Here is a 20,530-nt window from a genome sequence, read left to right as displayed (position 1 = left end):
GTAATTTTTATTCCGCCAGGGTGTGACTTGTACCTATATTACCCAGCCAAGTAAATCCCTCCCCTGGATACGGGCCCGATTCCAACTGTGATATTGGTACTACATCTATGCATGTATGCAACTATGAAGGCAGACGTAGGGTCTAATTTGCGCGGGTTTTTTTGTTTGTTTTATTTTTTCTACCATTTTTTTCTCTCTTTGTTTAAATTCAAAGTCATAGTCCTATCAGTCCTCGGATACACCTTGGTCTTTTTCATTTTAAGTGGCGCCACATGCATCCAACGGATTGGAATTATGTAGTGGAAGGATAGAAAGTAACGGACAGCTTGATGACTACCACTACTAGTATACATTACTAGTAGGAGCGACAAACGATCTTGGTACGACTCAAGTAAAAACAACAAAAAGATTCTTTGTGTTTACTACTGTGTTTGTGTTTCTGTCAAACAGCATATTCAAACTTAGTCTTACAGCTAAAAAAAAAACATTGATTGTTTACATTTGCAAGTTTGTGTTTCAAACTATATTGTTTAGCGCCACCTAGTGTCCGTGCGTTAGTAGACATTTGTCTTTCTTTCCGCCCTTGGAGTTTTCTTAGCTGCTGGAAAGATATATTTGATCAATTCTTGACCACGTTAACTCTTATTGACTAATTAACTCAATTTAGCAAGAAAGGTTTGTGAAACGTTATCAAAATTAGAATTAAAAGAAACCGGTTTCAACTTGAAAATAATTTTGTCAAAAATGTGCGTTTATATTTGACAAGCATCGATAATTTTTTGTAATTTTTGTTGGTTATCGATATCCCCTGAACCTTATACAATTCAATGCCTAAACATTTAAAGTAATGGTGAAAAGAAAACGGCAGCATTACGTATATAACATAACTGAGCTCACAGAAAGGTAAGGATGTTAAATCCAACACGGAAATGTTCACAATGTTATGCTTCATCTTGTTTATTTCCTTGTTCGTTTTGCACATCTCTAGAATCAATGCTGATATAGAAAGCACAGACAGACAGACAGACAGACAGACAGACAGACAGACAGACAGACAGACAGACAGACAGACAGACAGACTGACTGACAGACTGACTGATCATGACTGACTGAATGACTGACTGAATGACTGACTGAATGAATGAATGAATGAATGAATGAATGAATGAATGAATGAATGGATGAATGAATGAATGAATGAATACGGGGTAGAGGCGTTACAAGTGTATACATAACATTGACAGTTGATCTCTCTATAGACCATTGCATATATAGCATAATACGCGTTTTAGAGATTAATACACATACATTCTACTATTTCGGTTTCTTGTCTGGGTAGTTTGGCTTCAGCAGGTCCATACTAGTAGTATTTTATTTGGCAAACTGTCAGACTGTTTAAGTTGTGACCATTCTTCTGTGGTCAAAGGCTCTGTTGGTGGCATAAAGGTGTTGATGTGTTGTTAATTATCTATGTATTCGATATTGTGCTGCACTTTTCTTGTGACACTCCAGACAGAAAACAATGGGTTCTTCCTACAGGTGTGAAGTATCTTGCAAAAAGATCGTTTGTCATGCACTGTACATGTCAAGTTTGAACTTGTATTTTTCTCTCAATGCTTGCTCGTTAACACACATGCAGTTCTACTGTATGTATACGTATATTAGCCTGCGCATGGATGTCTCCCTAATACATCCATGGCCATAGGTAAATATCCCCACATCCTAGAGCTACCTGTTGGATGCATTCGAATTCAGGATGCCTCTTACGCCGTCCTCAAATAGGACGCCTACGACTTTACATGTATGAGGAGCGACATACAGTGTTGTTGTTGTTGTTGTTGTTGTTGTTGTTGTTGTTGTTGTTGTTGTTGTTGTTGTTGGTGGTGGTGGTGGTGGTGGTGGTGGTGGTGGTGGTGGTGGTGGTGGTGGTGGTGGTGGTGGTGGTGGTGGTGGTATGTATATGTGTATGTATGCATTTCCCCATTGAATTACGAAGTACATTTCATGTTGCATGATTATGCATATAGAGCAAAGGGGGAGATGTGCTAACCACACTCTTAACTTCTACTTGACATATGTTTTCCCATTCACAGGGCTTTCATCTGTAGTATGTATACATTGCTGGCGTTACACCTCCAAGGTGTTAACAATTACTTTTTCCATAATAGAATTGCACCGATATCTCCGAGCCGGACGAAAAACAAAGACTTCGATGTCTTTTAAGAAATTATATGTGTGACATGACATGACATGATAAGACAGGGCAGGGCAGAAAACTACAAAATAGAACATAACACTATAGGCTACATAAAAAAGGGCGTGACATGCTGAATATATCAACATAAAGAAATCGCACTATAATCGCTTGGGGCAGTGGAATGTAATATTCAATACTCAAAGATTGTGATTTCATCCCATCAAAATGGAACATTTTTAACTAGCAATATTAATATTTATACATTGATAAACCATATATTGCAAAGTACAGAAACTAAGACAAACAATAAAAAAGACAACATGTACGAAAAACGTTGATAAGTTTATGACACCAAAGTAAAGCGCTGTATGTACCACAATCATTTATAGCATCAATATCAAGTGTAAAAGTATACTACTGTACATGTATTTCCTTTGCTAATTGATCTCATTACAAAGGGCACATGCTGGGCTTGTAAATAAACCAATTGAAAGTTCAAACAGTATACTTTTACATTTGATATGAACTTGATGCTATAAATTAGTGTAAAACACAGAGAAAGTGTTTTACTTCAGTGTTACCTGTTGTATATTAAACAATTGCAAGGAATATATATAGACACAGCCGAATTAAAACATGTGGGTATATTGCGAATTTACCAGTGAACACTTTTGCGACTCTAACTGACAAAGTTTACGTTTGACACTAAAATTGTATTTCTGTGAAGTCACACAGGTAAGATATAATTCTTTAAGAATAACATTGCAAACAATAACCAACTTGAACAAGTTTGTATCAAAGACGAAACGTGTAAGTATCACCCGTCTCCTGCTACCCGTTACGTTATTATTTATAAGCTTCAGAATGTTATTTTTTCTCATTCTCGCAAACCAGGGCCGTTATTTCTTCCTCTACACTTCGAAATAAAGTGGGACGGCACGTTATCAACGGTGCCGTAAAACAGATCGTGGTTTGCGACGACGTTTTTTACTAATTTAAACTTCCGTAAACTTATTTGCCTCGTACCTTCACTCGTTGTCGGAAATAAGAGAGAAGTTAATTTTGATTCATTTTGTATCCCATCCGTTGCGGCGTCTTTGCCCAATTGTTGTTCTAAGTTTACTGCAAAGATTTCCAGGTGTATGACAAACATATTGTGTTTACTGACCATTACTAACTAGAATGTAGTTTGTATTTCTCTGTTTATTTTGGCACTTGGACAATGTAATGAAACAAGTCGTTTAGTTTGCTTTACCATAAACGGTAGAGTGTAATATTGATCACATCATTTCTAAGATTTTCCATTCTCACAATATTTGAGAGAAAAATCATGACAGTAAATAGACATGTTTAGCCACCGTACAGATTTAAGGCGATCAGTTTTAAAATACTAAAAATAAGAATGAAATTTTTTCGACGGAAAGCGTGTCCAGCCGTTTGGTAAATCGCAGTGTGGAGCGCCACCTAGTGCTACTCTTATCACGTTACTCTGCCTGTTACCATGATGGTCTCATGAAATAAATATTTAGACTTTGCGGTGAACTTTCGGAGACGTTTCTGAAAGCGCACCGCAATTACGTCATGTTTTTAAATTCCTGGGATTTACTCATAGTCATTATTGTTATTTACGAAGAGATCAGTAAACAACCAACCATATATGGAAACACCCACCGAAGCTATCCAATCAGCGCTGAGTGAGTTACCACCCCCAATTTGGGAGATACGATATTCAGTCAACTTCCGTAGTTCGAACTTTGAAACATTTCCCCCCGACGTCAAGGTGTACTTTCTGTGGATTTTGCCATCATACTGTATATTTCTCGTCCAAATACCGTATCTAAGTTGCCACAATGGGTCCATGGACCACGGTAGCCGTGTTTGTGTTCGTCTTTGTAACAATTTCAACAGCGCAGGATGACATGTACTCGTGTGCTCGTGTCCAGCAAGCGTTCGTGCAAAAAGGTTTGGGATCCAGTCGGATAATTCCTAACATGCCGATATCAGGTATGAATTCAGAAATATTTCTTTCTAGGTAAGCGATCTCATCTTTTTTATTTATAAGTATCAATTTTGTTAATAATCGGTGTCATTTTTCATTCAGGGGAAAATTTAAAAGTATGTATTAGCAGTTCAACGTGTTGCACGAAGCGAGTGGAAGAAAAGTTTTTACAGCAAGCGAAGGTTGATTTTCAAAACGCTGTGCAGTCAGAGAGTGCATATACCAAGTTTTTGATTTCAACAAACGCTGTAAAATATCAAGGTAAGTTGTAATCTTTTAAGAAGGAGTGAATTGTAAGCTAAGTGGGGTAAATGTAACTCGGTAAACGTTTGTACTTAGTTATGAGTAGAAGTAGTGCAGTGTTTGCGTTTGTTTACAGTATATCACACGAACTTTACATTCAATACACGTCGTCAGCATATCACGACCGCATCCCTCACTGGTCAGTTTAAGACATTGATCAAATAACTGTTTGTAATTCATCTCGATATTTCCCAAAACTTTTGTTTTGTTTGACTCAGCATGAAATTTCGGTTGCTAGAATAGTTACTTTATCTGTTTCCCTCCAGGTAGAATAACTGATACGAACTACACAATGTTGTGTGTCATAACTCGCAGACACTGAAATTTGAAGTTTTTAAATTTGTTTAAGCCGCGCCTGCTATGGCAGTATTATTTATGACATGGCCTGTATTTCGAGTAAGTGGGTAGCCAGAGTTCTCTTGAAATTGTAAAATCAAGTTGCCGACTTTACGGCGTCATCTGGTTTGAGAGAAGGTTGGCTGTTAATAGCTGACCATACTGTAAATACAAGTTTGGTTGTGGGTGTTGGACAGTACGAAGGCCCATTGATGCCAGTAATTTTCCTTTAATTTGTGCGCATAATTATCCCACAGTGCATGAAATTACGGGTCCTCTTTTTGTTCCCTTTTGAAAGGGAAATGGACTGGAATTAGACTATACATTCTGGTGGCTATTCTCGTGTCTAGCTTTCTGAAAGCAAAAGTTTGAAACCGTTGAATTGCGAGACAGCCATGTAAATGGGGAAGACTGATATTTCTTTTCAACTTTCTTGCTGACGTGCTCAGAATAATAATCGACTTTACACTGAAGTTGGGAAAGTGAAAGTCATTGCTAGCATACCCACCTTTGAAAACCCACTCCTTACTCATAAATACACAAATAAACCATTGCATCATATGTATTTAAGAAATACCCATTGACACTTTTTGGAATGAGGAACCAGATGTTGTCTGATGAGGACAGACTGTTCCATCCCAATGGAGTCCACATTGAGCCATAGGTCCTTTTATCTTATCAGACAAGACTGGGTAATCAAAATACAGGAGTAATTCAATTAATTAATACAATTAATGATGGCATGGCATAGTGTCATGGGAATTACAGGGGACATGGAGTTAATTAAACTATCAAGTGATCAGTCAGTCAGGCATATTCTCAAATTGACACTTGCACTTGTGGTGCTCACATGCAATATGCAAATATAAAAATTGGCGACTGCTGGTAAATCTGTCTATATGAGATAGGCGTCAGGTAGAAATGCTGCAAGACAACCCACTGTTTCATAAAGTTCAGAATGAGATATATATTTTTTTTTTATTACAAATTTTAAAACTCAGACATGCTGTAGTCAACTCCTGATCTTTAACATTTTGATAAGATTACCAGCAACTAGAAAAGAAATATGTTTGAGATAAATTTTTCCCAACAAATTAAGAGTTCAACCCCTGTAGCCAACCCCTAATATTTTAATAAGATTAACCTGTGAATACCAGCAACTAGAAAATAATAAATTATGTAAGAATAACTCACTGCATTCGTGAATGAGTGAACAAGTGGCAAATTGAGTCACAGATATAGCAAGGAGAGGGCTAAGAATACAAGAAAAAGAGTTTTTCCAATACTAATAGAAGGTTTTACCATTTAGAAACGGCTCCTTACTATACTGTCAGTCTAATCTTACTCTCTGAGACTGGCAGCTGTTGGTAAGATGACCGATAAGACTAAGATCAGATAGTAGAAACTGAATACTTTAATCATGCAAGGATGGATAGATGAATTCCAGAATGAGGCTGTGAGGTTCAGTTGGAATTTACCTGTGCAAGGAAACTCATCATTCTTGTTGACAGCCTTTCTAGGGTTGTTTAACCCCTTCAATACTGAAAACATTCCCGCCAAAATTGTTCGGACAAAATTCTTGTTTTATGTAAGTTTTTGGCATGTATCAACTTCATTTTAGACTGGAATTAAAGAAATGTTACTTCCTAATAAAGTAATATTATTGTAATTATGAAAATATTAATGTAATTGGTTAAAGTGTTACTTCTGTAGAACATGTGGTGTATACTGTAAACTGTAATTTTTACTAAGACTTATTTTCACTTATTTCGCTAAACAAATATGCAAAAATAAATAGTGACTAAACTGCCTTCTTGTTCATGAAGACAATGTACTAGTCATGTAATTAGTAGAAATAGTCTTTGATAAGTAGCTGAAGATGCTAAAATTGTATAATTTTCTAGTGGTGACAATATCTAGGTTTACAGTATGTAATCACCATATTTGGACTTTGAAGCCTAGAAGTGTTTGCTACAAGGAAATTTTGAAATAAGATACTAATGTGCTGAGGTGTCAATGTACTGTTTTGGAGATATATATGCTAAGCAGATTCATTTGAACATGTACAATAGACAGAAAAGTGTTTCTTGCCTAGATGTTTTATTCACCCTTAGGAGGCAACTCAGGTAAGACTGAGCGAAACATCTTGGCCATAGATACTTATCCGTTTTATGCATATATCAACACAGAACTTTCATAAACTACAAAATAATCCCTGTCTTCCTCAGCTGTAACATGTTATAGTAGCATACTACAAGGAGCAGAACATGGGGTTTAACACTTATCTTATTTGTAAATATGTTATAAGCTAAGATATGCCTCAAATGACAGGACCATCAGTATTGGCAGAGTGGAGACTGAAAGGAAATCTTACTAATGGCTGGAAATGTTCCTAAAATCAATAATCATTATTTACTGAATCCCTATTATGCAATCACAACTAATATATCAATGAAATCGTAGGAAATCATCCCGCATTTATGGAATATTGTTACCCTCTCTGCTAATCTGTTACCATGGTAATTGAGCTATTCATCCCATTTTACCACTCAGATTATGCAAGAATAACACGTAAAGTACACAATAGACACTCATCTGTTAAAGGGATCTCTTAGCCTTCCACATTAAATATATTGTTCTACAATATGAACATGACGTAGTTTTGATGGTAATACTATTTATAGTGGATAAAATGGAAATTTAAAATGGACTCTGACAACAGTAATGAGATTTAGAAGGTTTGCCTTTTAATGGTATGTTATTATGGAAAATTGGTCTGCATCATTGAGTTTGACAAATGAACAAAAACAAGAGTTGGTAATTTTGGAAATCATCAATTTTATAACAATTTGAAGTTGTCATACATGGAAACATAGCACACATTGATTGATATTGTTTTTGTGAAACATTGAATCAATCTTTAACCAACTTGTCACCTTGTGAGATAGACTGTCGACAGTTGCTCGCGCCTTTTTCCCCCAAAGTTTTATCTAAACTCCGATCCGGCGCAACACTAGTCTAATCGCAGACTGATATCGAGGGCCGTAGGCCCAAGGTCGAGGGCCGAAGGCCCGAGCTTGGGCCTTCGCAATACGGCCCTCGAAATCAGTTTGCGATTATACTATTACTAGTGTTGCGCCGGACCAGAGTTTAGATAAAACGTAGGGAAAAAAGGCGCGAGCGACTGTCGACAGTCTACTTGTGAGACAATAGCAGCTACTACTAGTCTACCAGAGTATGTATTACATGATTGATGCAAAGAGAATACAAAATATAAAGTTTTGAGATGAATTTATGATATTAATGTATGCAATATGAAATATTGAATTGGAAGAAAATTACTTTGAGCTGAATAATGATATTGTATGCTTTAAATACATGATTGATATGATAGGTGTAGAACATGACATTTTGATGAGTAGTATGTATCATTCTGACTTTTTCGTAATGTTGATTCTGAGGATATTAACATTGTAAAAAATCATGCGAACTAATGACAAATGATATAGTAATATTTTATACCAGTGAAAAATTCAGAATTTAGTAAGCCTGATATAGAACATTTGTATTTGAAAACTAAATTTGTAATTTGTATTTGGTATGTCTAGAGTAAGCAGAAGATAATAATAATGATAATAATAGTAATGATAATAAATACTTTATTGATCCCACAAGGGGAAATTGGGAAACTGCCAGCAGTACAACAATTCACAAAATACAAAAATAATACAATTATAACAGATACACAACAAGATACACATATATGTAATGTTAAATTTAGACAGCTACACTAATTTAAAACTCAAACCCACAAGATCACTGCACTGCAGCTCAACACGTGATGGGTGATAAACACCATTTTGTATCAGTTTGTATTGAATTTGAAAAGAATTCTGAAATTAAAGGTGTGTCCACTAATTCTGTCATGCCATTGTTGTGTATGATTGGTGCCAAGTTAGATATTTTTGCATGAAAGGAGGTATTGGAAATCTCTGAAATGTATTATTACTTTTTAAACATCATTTAGAGACAATATTTGGAGACAATATTGACAGAAGTATTTTATAATTTACATTACTGCTAGGATGGACAAATTTTAGCAGTTGCCAAGTAAACTGGGACCAGTGTTCCATAGAAACAGGATAACTTTATATAATGAAAATGTAATGTATCAGTGTTCTGTCTGATATGTATCCTCCGTCAGTTAGGACCTTCCTTCTCCAAGGACACTAGAATTTTAGAGGTAGATTTTAGCCAGGAAACTATAATTCTGGGGTATAGTTTTAGCAGGAAATATGTCAATATTTTTGAGGTAGGTTTTTAACAGGAAACTCTAATTGTAGTTAGTAAGATTGTACCCAGGAAACTATAATTTTGGGGTAGAGTTTTAGAAGGAAAACTCTTGCAGGGGGCAGGTCAAACATTCAAGGTCAGCTTTTGTCTTTCAATGAGATATTATTACAATTTGTGGCTGATCCAGTTATGTGGTCCTGTGGAGATCTGGTTATGTCGTCATGTGGAGAAATGATTATGTTTTCCTGTGGAGATGCAGATATCTTCTCTTCTGGAGATTCAGTTATGTTGTCTTATCTTGTCCTGTGGAGATCCAGGTATGTTGTCCTGTGGAGATCCAGTTATGTTGTCTTGTGGAAATTCAGTTATCTTTTCCAGTGGAGGTCCAGTTATCTTGTCCTGTGGAGGTCCAGTTATCTTGTCTATCTAGTGTTTTAAATGATTGTCAGCTGGAGTCACAGTTTGACATTTTCCATAGTATGCATGATGTATCCTTTACATGATATTGTTTGTTTTTGGAAACAATGCTAGTTTACTAGCCTTCATGTGTATCTAAAAGCAATCTGTAAAGCTAAAACCGTGAACTGTAAATTTCCTTGTTTGACAAAGAGTTCATAGTAGGACTTGACCAATCAGAGGCCTTGATTTTGGTTGGTTATATGGAGCCATAAACCACTCTTTCTTAGGGATGTGACCTATTTTGTCCGTGTGAGCCAATCACGCCGTATAAGTAAGATAGACAACTCGTTCGGTAGGGTTATGTGCCTCGTTTATTGGCACATAACCCTCCCAAACTCGTTGACTATCTATTACTAGTATGATACATCAGTGGTGTCTTGATGGTTTTATGAATCTTTTGTAGTGTTGATGACACTTGTAAATAGACGATCATGGTAGAGGTTGGTATGATGGTTGTACTGCAAATCAATAGATGTGATGGTGGTATTGGCATGGTGGTGGTACTTGCAAGCTATATAATCACCATAGTGGTACTATATTTGCTAGCTGATGGACATGGTGGTACTTGCAAGTCAATAGATGTGATGGTGGTATTGGCGTGATGGTGGTACTTGAGCTGGTAGATGTCATGGTGGTACTTGGAAGCCATTAATCACCATAGTTGTACTGTACTTGCTAGTTTGTAGCTATGATGGTGGTACATGCAAGTCAGTAGATGTGGTTGTTCTGGCAATCCAATAGACATGATGGTGGTACTTGCAAGTGGCTGTCCTTGTGATAGTTTTTACATACTAGTGGTTCAGTACAGTCAACCCAGGTATGTGAATCAGCCATTTACACCTGATCACTTCAAAACAACAGATGTCTTATCTATTCCAATATCCATACAAGTTGAAGTGACATTCCAAGGTTGGTAGTACAGTACTGGTACACAGGGCTGTTGGATAACAACAGATACACAAGACTAGAAAGTGAGAAAGGGACAATTATTAATGCATGGACTTTTTGTATGTATGGTTGTCATGTGGGGTCAAAGGTCACCTGGTAAGGTGTTTAACTAATGTGATGATGAACACATTGACATGTACCATAGTATGTTTTTTTCAAATAACAAGTTTTCAGTTGTGGTAGAAGGACTTGAACAAAGATACAGAGCACAAGCAGGATGACTCAATATGTATTTTGAGATATCAGGTATTTGAAAATCAGCAATTCAATCACATCTGATCAAAAAAAGTCAATGACCAAAATAAGGGAGAACAATATTTCCAATACAAAAAAGGAAGCAGTAGGAGCAATAGCCAAAAAAAAAATTCATTCAAAGATTAATATTGAATTTGTCATTGAAATTAAATTCTCATATACATGTGCTATTTTTCATGATGTTGAATTAATTTGAGAGTGAATATCATAAAAAGTATAAAAGTGTGTGGGATAAATTTTCAAACCTTGAATAATTCTGTCACCAGATTTTTGATAATAAATATACATGTGAAGTTTAAAAGTTAGTAGACCAGAGACCACCCTGATAGTTAACATTTGTGAGCGATGTTGGACAGTCAGAACGGGTGGGTAATCCAATATGAATGGTTGAGTGAGTACCAGGTAGATATAATGTAACATTAGATAATAAGCAGAAGAGTGGGTGTCACTGCTATACATTATACAATACTCCTTTAAATCAAATGACATTAGTTCAAATAGTTCAACGACCTACAGGAAATGACAAATGTCCAGTCCTTTTTTTGCCTTTCTAAGTTTGTTCACTCGCATACCCCACAGACAACAGCATCATGCATAGATTACAACTGAAGATGAACTTTCTCAATGCTCAGATTATTGTTAAACATTGGAGAATTTTTTGTCACAATATGCACGTTTCATACACCCCCTAGCAAAAAGTTAAAAGAAGTGATATATCTATAACATGCGAGTGTGGTAGTTAGTGGACGTCAGCATGGGTAGCAGAATACCTCCCACTTTTGTTACCAAATGTAGCCAAGAAGGAAAAACTTGCTCGGACTTGAACCCAGAACCCAAGACTCCAGCACTATCAACCATGCTACCCAGGGTGACGTCCACCGACCCTACCACACTAGTTGTGATGTTGCAAGGGACTTGATCATGATCATCAATCAATCCAATGATTATTACTATGTTAACTGGAAATGAGAATAAAGGGACTTAACATGACAAATATACCTGATTTCTGATACCAGTGAATATCTATAGCATTACAACCTCATTACTGTCAATTTTCACTTTGGCTTTGATGGTGATGATGCAACGCCACATGATTAATTATTTTGATTAGAATACATGTAAGATTGGTCTGTTATATCGTGAGAAATGTAGTGAAGGTTGTTGTACCATCCATCACTACAACAAGACTATTCTTTGTGAAGTCAAGGAGCGTGAAAAGTTAATGTTCAAAACTTGCAAAGTGGGCTGGCTAGTTTGCATAGGAATGCTTTTTTGGAATTTTGGAATCCTGGGAAATTCATGGCTACTTCATTTCATATTTATATGCTTTGTTTACTTTTGTGTACATAAAACAACAGAAATACCAAAGTGTTGACTCTTCTAGTGTTAATTTGGATATTACTCATTATGCCCCAAGTCCCTTTTAAAAGTTCCGCTGACTCTGGAAAATGTTGCTCCCACTCAATATAAATTGGAGTTGTCAGTATATGACTCACTGCTAACTCAATTTACTGTGTAGTCTTTCTTTAACACAGTACGTAGAAGTGAAGTTCCGACCTAAAACTGGTCAGATTTGCTCACACCAGTTGGGTTTCTAATTGATAATTTGGCTTGCTTTGTACAAACTTTCACATAATGCAAGACGGGGTACAAAACTAAAGAGAATTTACAGACAGTTTGACAAAGCCTATTGACCTGAACAGGTGAAACGTTACTTTTTAAGTAATTAGAACCATTGGTCATGATACAAGAATAATTATTTCTATGTTTTACCAACCTGATGACCACATTTAAGGATAATGAAAATCTATTTTGTCACCTTTGTGTTAGGAATGTGATAATGTACCCTAGCTGTTGTCAGGCTGGCCTGGAATCCATGTGGATCTGGCCAGGCATGAAGGGGGGGGGGGGGGGGAAACGGGGGACTAAAACTTAAAATCCCCATCCGCATGGATTCCAGGCTGTTGTCAGGCTTTACATACTGCAAAATTAACTTGGTTAGACATGATTTCCAAACTGAAACTATGGTTGTGGACCTTTTGCATGTGCAACTACACTTTTAGATTACTGTAATACCTCCTGGAAGTATGCAAGCCTGCTATTAGACTAAGATACGTCCTCATGTTGTTCAGCCCTTCTTCAGGCTTCTGAATGAGTGCTGGCTGAGTATGGCATGAATGTCTGTATCTAACACAGACCAGCCTGCTATTTGCATTACCAAATACATTGTGCCTGCTTTTCAATTCTTACCCTGTATATGACTTTTTTTCTATTTCTGTTCACAAGAGAAATCATGTTTGAGAGTGAATCTGCCATATCTAGGTTTTCATCATACTGGGACACATGGACTGACTTATATTTGACATGAAATGAGCCGACACCACAGACATGATTCACCAGACAGTGTGTATATCTACTGACGGTTTCTTGTGAGGTCAGGGTGTGGTGAAGATGAGATACCATTCACAGAACTATATCAACTTGTCATATATTATTGTACAGGTCTCTACAGATGTGTATGGGGTCCACAGAAACTAAATAAAGTTGTGTTATCGCTTCCAACAAACAAACAAGCCTAGAATACACATAAACTATCAATTGAATTAATCAAGTTGTTGCATATTACTTCCAACAAACAATCAAGCATGAACTGAATACACACAATTAAATCATCTTGTTATATACATACATGTGACCTCAGTAGAATCCACACAAACTAAATCATTTTTTAATCGCTTCCAACAAACAGTCCTAGAATACACATAAACTAAATCATGTTGTTATAGTTTATATACATACAGTGATACATGTATGTATGTCTGGAATCCATACTATCAACCAACATAATCAGATCCCATTTATCTAAATGTTATTTCCTGACCTAGTAGATACAAAAATATTTAGCATTTATTCCAGGCACCCATTTACAAAGTGGCTGTCTGTGATATTAACAGGCATTCGTACTTGTTATGTTGCCATTTATACATCAATGGCCATCCTATTGATAGGCCAGGACAATAAAAGAATATTTTGTATCAAACAAGTAATAAGTATGATCTGTGGAACTTAGAATGGTAAGTGAAACCATAAAAAGGGACATAATAAAAAAAATGATATAATAATATCCAGTAAATAGATATTATTTGTTTGCAAAAAACCAAGAACCTAGACTCACATTTAATTTGTTGAATAAGCAGAGATCTGTCCAAGTACAGAGAATGTAGACTTCATGGGGAGACTAGAACTTGAGATAGGTATGAGTTCAGTGTAAAATGACAAGAACTTGCTCCCAGTGAGGTTGAATTTATAAAAGGGCTTCTAATGATTTTATAGCTGACAAATCTTCAGACTGTTCCCAAGTTAATGGATCAGCTTCACTGCTTTCATGTAGAATAGTTATAAACTAATCAGAAAAAGGTGCCCTCATAAGACCAGGGTATTGTTGGTTACCTTGTGTACTCTAAAACATCTATTCATGGCTGTCAGAATCCAGACATGGTAGACTAAATCAAGTTCTTGTGTGTACAGCTGTCAGGGGAGTGTTTACTGTCAATCCATCTTGTTCAGTCTATGTTCTTTTTCATGCATGGTTGACCAACCCTAATATCTGTTGGTTAGAACTAGAGCATAGTTGTAAAGGAAATTATGATGATGAAGGACTATTATGCAGTGGAATACCAGTCGGAATACCAAACCGGTTATGACTAAGAAATCAAAATTGATTAGGCCCAATCTCCTTGGAGTAGACCCATAACAAACACTTGAAAGAATGGCATTTTATTCCTGTGTACCATTACGTGCCTCCATGGTTCTTGTACCTTTTACCATAAGTTGAGTCTTATCACCATAGTCAAATTTTATTAGCACAGTAAGTTGATTTTTATGACCAACTATCAAATGATGTCACTTTCAAGTCGTGACAAAATTGTTAACAGCTGAGTCAACGGCCGTGAACTATGCCATTCCTGTATGCAATCAAGGTGTCTTCACAGACTGAAGTATTTTGGATAGCCTTGAACTGAAAAGTTAAGTAGATTTAAATTGGTTATGACTGGTAGAAGTACAGATTGATCTAAGTAATGGTGAAAATAAAGGAAGCTAAGGGGATGGGAGGAGTGGGATGTGGGAGGTGGGCAAACAGGTAGTTTGTACTTGTATTTAAGATAGGAGTGTGCAGAAGAGTTAAGAGGATAGTATTGACGATGATTTTGGTAGAAGATACATTTTTGATGTTGACAATGTTGAAGGTTTTTAGGTTGGAATTCATTGTGAAATGATGATGGTGGTGATGGTGATGGTGGTGGTGATGATGATGATGATGATTATGGTGGTGGTGGTGGTGGTGGTGGTGATGATGATGGTGGTGATGATGATGGTGGTGATGATGATTATGTTGGTGGTGATGATGACAATGACAATGACAATGATGACGACAATGACTAGGAGGAGGAGGATAATGAGGATGGCGGGGATGATGATAAGCATGACAATACCAGTCCTGAGTTTCATGATGATACAAATTTGTACACTACCAAGGGAGGAATATCTTGGTGTTTTAAAAAGCCAACCGATATCTGATTATATGCTGTACAGTTGGAGTATCTGTACAGTAAAACATTACTAACACTTGAAGGTGACATTTATTGTTGCCTGTACATTAAGATTTGTCACATTTGATGGAGCGATTTTCTTAAAATGTATGGGTACATTGCTGGACTGACAGTAGAACTAGGTCAGTTCTGAAAACCTTTACCCTGGTGTGCTTACAAACTTAACTTAGGTCAGGAGAATGACATGTATTTTGACACCCTGGTACGGTAAAGTAATTCATTGATTTATTTATTTATTGAAATCTTGGGCACAATTGCATAAAATTCGTAACCTCTGATACAGATACTGTGACTTCCCAGGGCAAAGATCCTACAGAGCATTTGTGAGAGTTGGAAAACAGCTGCCCAAATAATAAGAACTTTAGAGTTTTAGAGTGGTTTGTGATGTTAGACAGAATAACATACTTTGTCAGATGCACAAGCACATACTTCAGTATTTGGGTATTGTTTTGTTGTTGTTTTTACGACCAATAATATTTTCTTTTTACAATAATACAATTTATGTAACTGATCAACTGTTAAATCCAGGATCTGAGATGACAACTGGACTGGAATGACAGGATATCGATAGTACATTAGTTAGTGGAGAAAAGAGGTGGACAAAGATCTAAAGTATGCTAGGCGAAACTACTACAACTTCAGACATCACACCATGGACAAACTGAAGCTGTTATAAATCAGGGAAAGTAAACAACAGAATTGGATTAATAATACTTAGCACAGTATGTACAAAACTTGTATTACATTCCATCATTTGATAAAAGAACAGTTTAATGGCCACTTTATGTATTAGTTCATATTCACAAACAAATTTCCATTTCCAGTAGCATTTCATGTACATATAAAGAGGCCATAAAAATGTTCTTATCAAATGATGAATGCAATACTTGTGTCTGTACTTCCAACATGCTGAGCAAAATTTTATTAATCCTATTCATTTGTTTACTTTCCCTGTTTGTAACAGGTTCCGTTCATACACAGTCTGATGTCTCCAGTTGTATAGTGATATATGACTATGTATACACTTATTTGAAAAACTGTCATTGTCATATAAACACTAGTCTAGTTCCTATATGGTGTACAGACCATGTTGGCATCCAGACTATACAAACACATCAGAAAATGTTTGTACAGATGGTCTTTTGACTTGATTTGTGTTCTGACTGCTGCTTACACCAAGGTGGCATGAAGACTGTGTAATAATCTTTATGGCCTGGATATGGGTTTTGTGGACAGAGGTTGTACTACAGAAGCCTTAGAAGGGCTTGACTTTAGCAGTACTACTACTACTACTGCAGAAATGTCAAAATAGTGAAGATATTAACAAAGCCAAACCACAGATACCGATAGGCACGCCACTTGCCATATTTGGGCAAAGTTTGACTCTACCGAACAATGTAGGTTTTCCCCAGGTACCCCGGTTTCCTCCTGCACTAACTCTGAACCCTCCTCCTGTTATTGGGCAATGTCTAATAGATGATAAATAAATAAATGCTACTAAAGTTCTGTACAGTCATCACATGCTATATTGTACTACATGTATATTGAAAGACTATACACAACGTATGGAATGTGTCTTTAATTATTATCATTTGACTCATATTCTTTAACATGACTTCCACTAGATATTTACATATGGAATACACCACAGTTGCATGTGGATTGTTCCCAATTTTATGCCATATTTAAGTTTCCACATATAGTATACATGTTTACTAAGGGACTGCACCACAGAATGTAATTATTTTTATACTGTACTTTTACCCATCTACTGTATTATCACATATATGAATGTCATTCATGCGAACAACATGCTCTCATAGTTAAACCTACCCACACTCACATCATGGGTCAGAACAGGAGTTGGCACTCGATTTGCTCTAGTCCACAGTTTATAAATATTCATATTAAACACATTTTAGCTTGAATTATGCTCACCAGAGACACCAAGTCCCACCTGCAGTACTTGCTAAGGTATAGTTTGAAGAGATAGCCTATTGGCATCAACCAATCACAAATGGACAGCAGAAAGAAGCGTGAAAAATGCTTAATTTCATTAAAGCATTCTGAACAATAGGGATTTTCAAATTTGAAGACAGCAAAACTAGACAAGTGTATTTTGAGTGGGGTGGAGTTAGTATGCTCCAAATTCATCCAACTTATTCCTATTGTCAACACACCATTACGGCAGAGTACTTAATGGCAGAGTGACACTTACAATTGGAAATTTCATTACGGAGATTTCCTAGGAGACATTATTATAAGCTTTGATGACTCTGAAAAGTGACTATGCAGCTGCTACCAATGTCATGCCTAGAGCTAATATTACGTAAGGACTGCATTGAAACCAGAAGCTAAAAAGTAAGTGTGATGTTTGAATGAACATCTGAGTATAAAATTGAAAAAATAATTATACCAGACTATTAAATTACACTAATGATGTCTCTCCTGTATTTTAACTCATTCAATCTTGTCAATCATGTGATTAATTTACTTTATTATTTAAGGGTTATAATTATACGTTACTGCTGAATAATTTCACTACCTGTATTTTAATTGATGTCTGCTATTTATAATGAAATAAAATACCAATTAAAAATATACTCTTGAGAAACTCTTTTAGTGTGATGAATTAGAGAGAGAGAAAATAACAAAGTACAACCAAAAAAAAAAAAAAAAAAAAATGATCTTGCTCTAGAATCATATTCTTACATAATGATTTATTATGGTCTTTAATTTTCCTTGAAAATCGAATGTAATATTGTATATACTATACTGCAGTTCTGTGTACCTGCACTAGCATTTTACCTCATGCCACTGCCAGAGGGTCAAAATAGAACAAGAAGGTTGCCTTATCTCACACATGCCTACAGAAATGCATGTGAAGCGCCTGGACCGGAAGTTATGCTGTCAACCAAGAAATTGAAAGTATTGTTATTTGGCACAGCTATTATAGAAAAAGTTGGTGTAGAGCAAAGGAATGATGCTATGTTGTCCTTTATGATTCCACTGATAAGCAAACCTAGTATTGAATCCCTGGCCTTTAACTGTCTATATTATCAAAACTATACAGACTATAACCACAGTCGAACACTCTGTGTTGACACGACTGTTTAATTAATCAGCTTGGTAAATCAAAATGATCAACAAGGGGTTTAACACAGAAATAGTTCAATTTTAATAGTAGAGAACTATTGAGCTTTTGATCCATCCTTCGTCAACAGACCTCTTCAGAGTTCAGCAGTAACTAGAACATTACTATAATAGTATACTAGTCAATCTGGTGATGATCTTTGACCAGGACAAATTGAAAAAAAACTCAAGGTTTGTGTACTATTCTAAAGTTTTAGTTTCATAATACATATAATCTATGCACGCTGATTATTCAGTTGAAAGGGACACATGAACAACACTGTGTGTTCACCATTGGATGATACAAATCAGGGTTGTGCTAGGGACTTTTACCCTATTTCTCTCCCTTACCTGATATTATCCCTAACTCCCTAGCTTGAACATAAATTATAATTTCACTGTATGATGAACATTTAGCAAACCGTACATCTAGGCCAAAATGTTGACTTCGTTTTGAAAGTAAACTACACTCATTGTACTGTATTTCTCCGAAGGCTCAGAATTCTGGGATAACCATAACTGAATATAGTATGTACGTGTACCTGTTGTCATCATAAGTAAATAAATAACTAATCCTGCAAATTGATAGTGTTCATAACAATTCCATTGGCAGTATACACAAAAATAAACATACAAAAAATAGAAGTAGGTGAAGTCATTCACTGTAAGGTTGTTTATATTTTCTATTATGATTATATTCATGGATTGTCATAGATACTGGTAGTCTGAATGGTCATATTATCAGTCTGGTACTCTACATTTACATACTTCTCCCTAACTGACCTTGATAAAATGTCATTGTAATATCAATTCCAACCACAACTATGTGACATTGCACTTACACTAAGTTACAAAGTTGAACCTGTCGTTACAAATCTGTCAAATTGTTCCTCAATCCCCCCCTCCCCCCCCCCCCCCCCACCAACAAGAACTTGATGATATCTGTTCAAACCATAGTCCGATATGATATTTGTGTCATACTATCAGCTGCCACACTATCTACTACCACTCATAGGCCTGAACAACATAATGTACTTTACAGTCTAACTGAAATAAGGGTTTCTTTAAATTATTTTAAACATAGGGATCAAGATTTGGGAATGACAGTATTTTGTAAATCCATGTCATATAAATAAATTATAAAAAAAAAAGTTTGAATCAGCCATAGAGCCTATTCTGACCATGAAACTAATGACATTAAACATGATACAGGAAGATCTTATATATGGTTAATTTGAGTTGAGCTGGTCATTTTATTACTGTTGTCACTTGTGGTCGTCGATTCTTTACAAACCAGTTCCTTTCTGTCTGAATTCATGATATTTCTTGAGTGGCCGATTTCACAATTAGTATTGTATCAAACAAAAGTTGTTTTGGATCAGTTTGTTGACTCACTAAAGCACACTATGGAGGAAATGTGTAAATACTTTGAAGAGTAATACATTGTAAAAGTTGGCAAGAAGCCAATAATGGATTGTACTCCCTGAAGTCGTACAGTCATATGTATTCTACATTACATGTATTAGCTATCAAGTATCTGGAAATAATTACACTCAAGCTCTTACTCAGATGGTTGTCTTAAATTCACTTTAGTTAACTGCTTTTTCCATCAGTTTCATAATTAGGCAAGGCCAAGAAATTATTTTTTTATAGCCGAAATACTATTAGGTACAATTAGAAGTAAAAAATCGTCAGTAAACTTCCGAGTTTTAATTACAAATATTTTCAGAAATTGAAAGTTTAGAAATCAATTACTTGTACTGATTGTTCTCAGGTAATGGATTTCAATGAACTGTCTCTAAGTGTTGACATTTTAATTCAATTACGATTCACGTCAGACAAGATTTTAAATGTGTTAGTTGTGGAAAATGCCTGGGGTTAGCAACATGCCTGTAGACAGCTGTAAATGTATCGCCATTTATGCACTGATCTAAAAATGATTATGTGATCATTTCAGCCTCAATTTACGACAAATGTCCAATTACAGAAAACTAAAAA

At 36.0% G+C, this 20,530-nt stretch overlaps 1 protein-coding gene across 1 annotated transcript in view; it reads left to right on the top strand.

Moving 5' to 3' along the window:
- Positions 1 to 3,952: 3,952 nt before the first annotated feature.
- The window catches only part of LOC144442261 (glypican-5-like), a 74,417-nt gene continuing 57,839 nt past the window's right edge, over positions 3,953 to 20,530 (top strand). The window contains exons 1-2 of the mRNA XM_078131561.1: positions 3,953 to 4,201; positions 4,299 to 4,457. Of these exons, the coding sequence (XP_077987687.1) occupies positions 4,048 to 4,201; positions 4,299 to 4,457 (313 nt within the window). The 5' untranslated portion in view covers positions 3,953 to 4,047. The remainder of the gene's footprint in view (positions 4,202 to 4,298; positions 4,458 to 20,530) is intronic.

This window comes from Glandiceps talaboti, chromosome 11, assembly GCF_964340395.1.
Source record: "Glandiceps talaboti chromosome 11, keGlaTala1.1, whole genome shotgun sequence".
Lineage (NCBI taxonomy): Eukaryota > Metazoa > Hemichordata > Enteropneusta > Spengelidae > Glandiceps > Glandiceps talaboti.
Note: the sequence above shows the minus strand (reverse complement) of the source record. Positions and strands in the feature narration are given on the sequence as shown.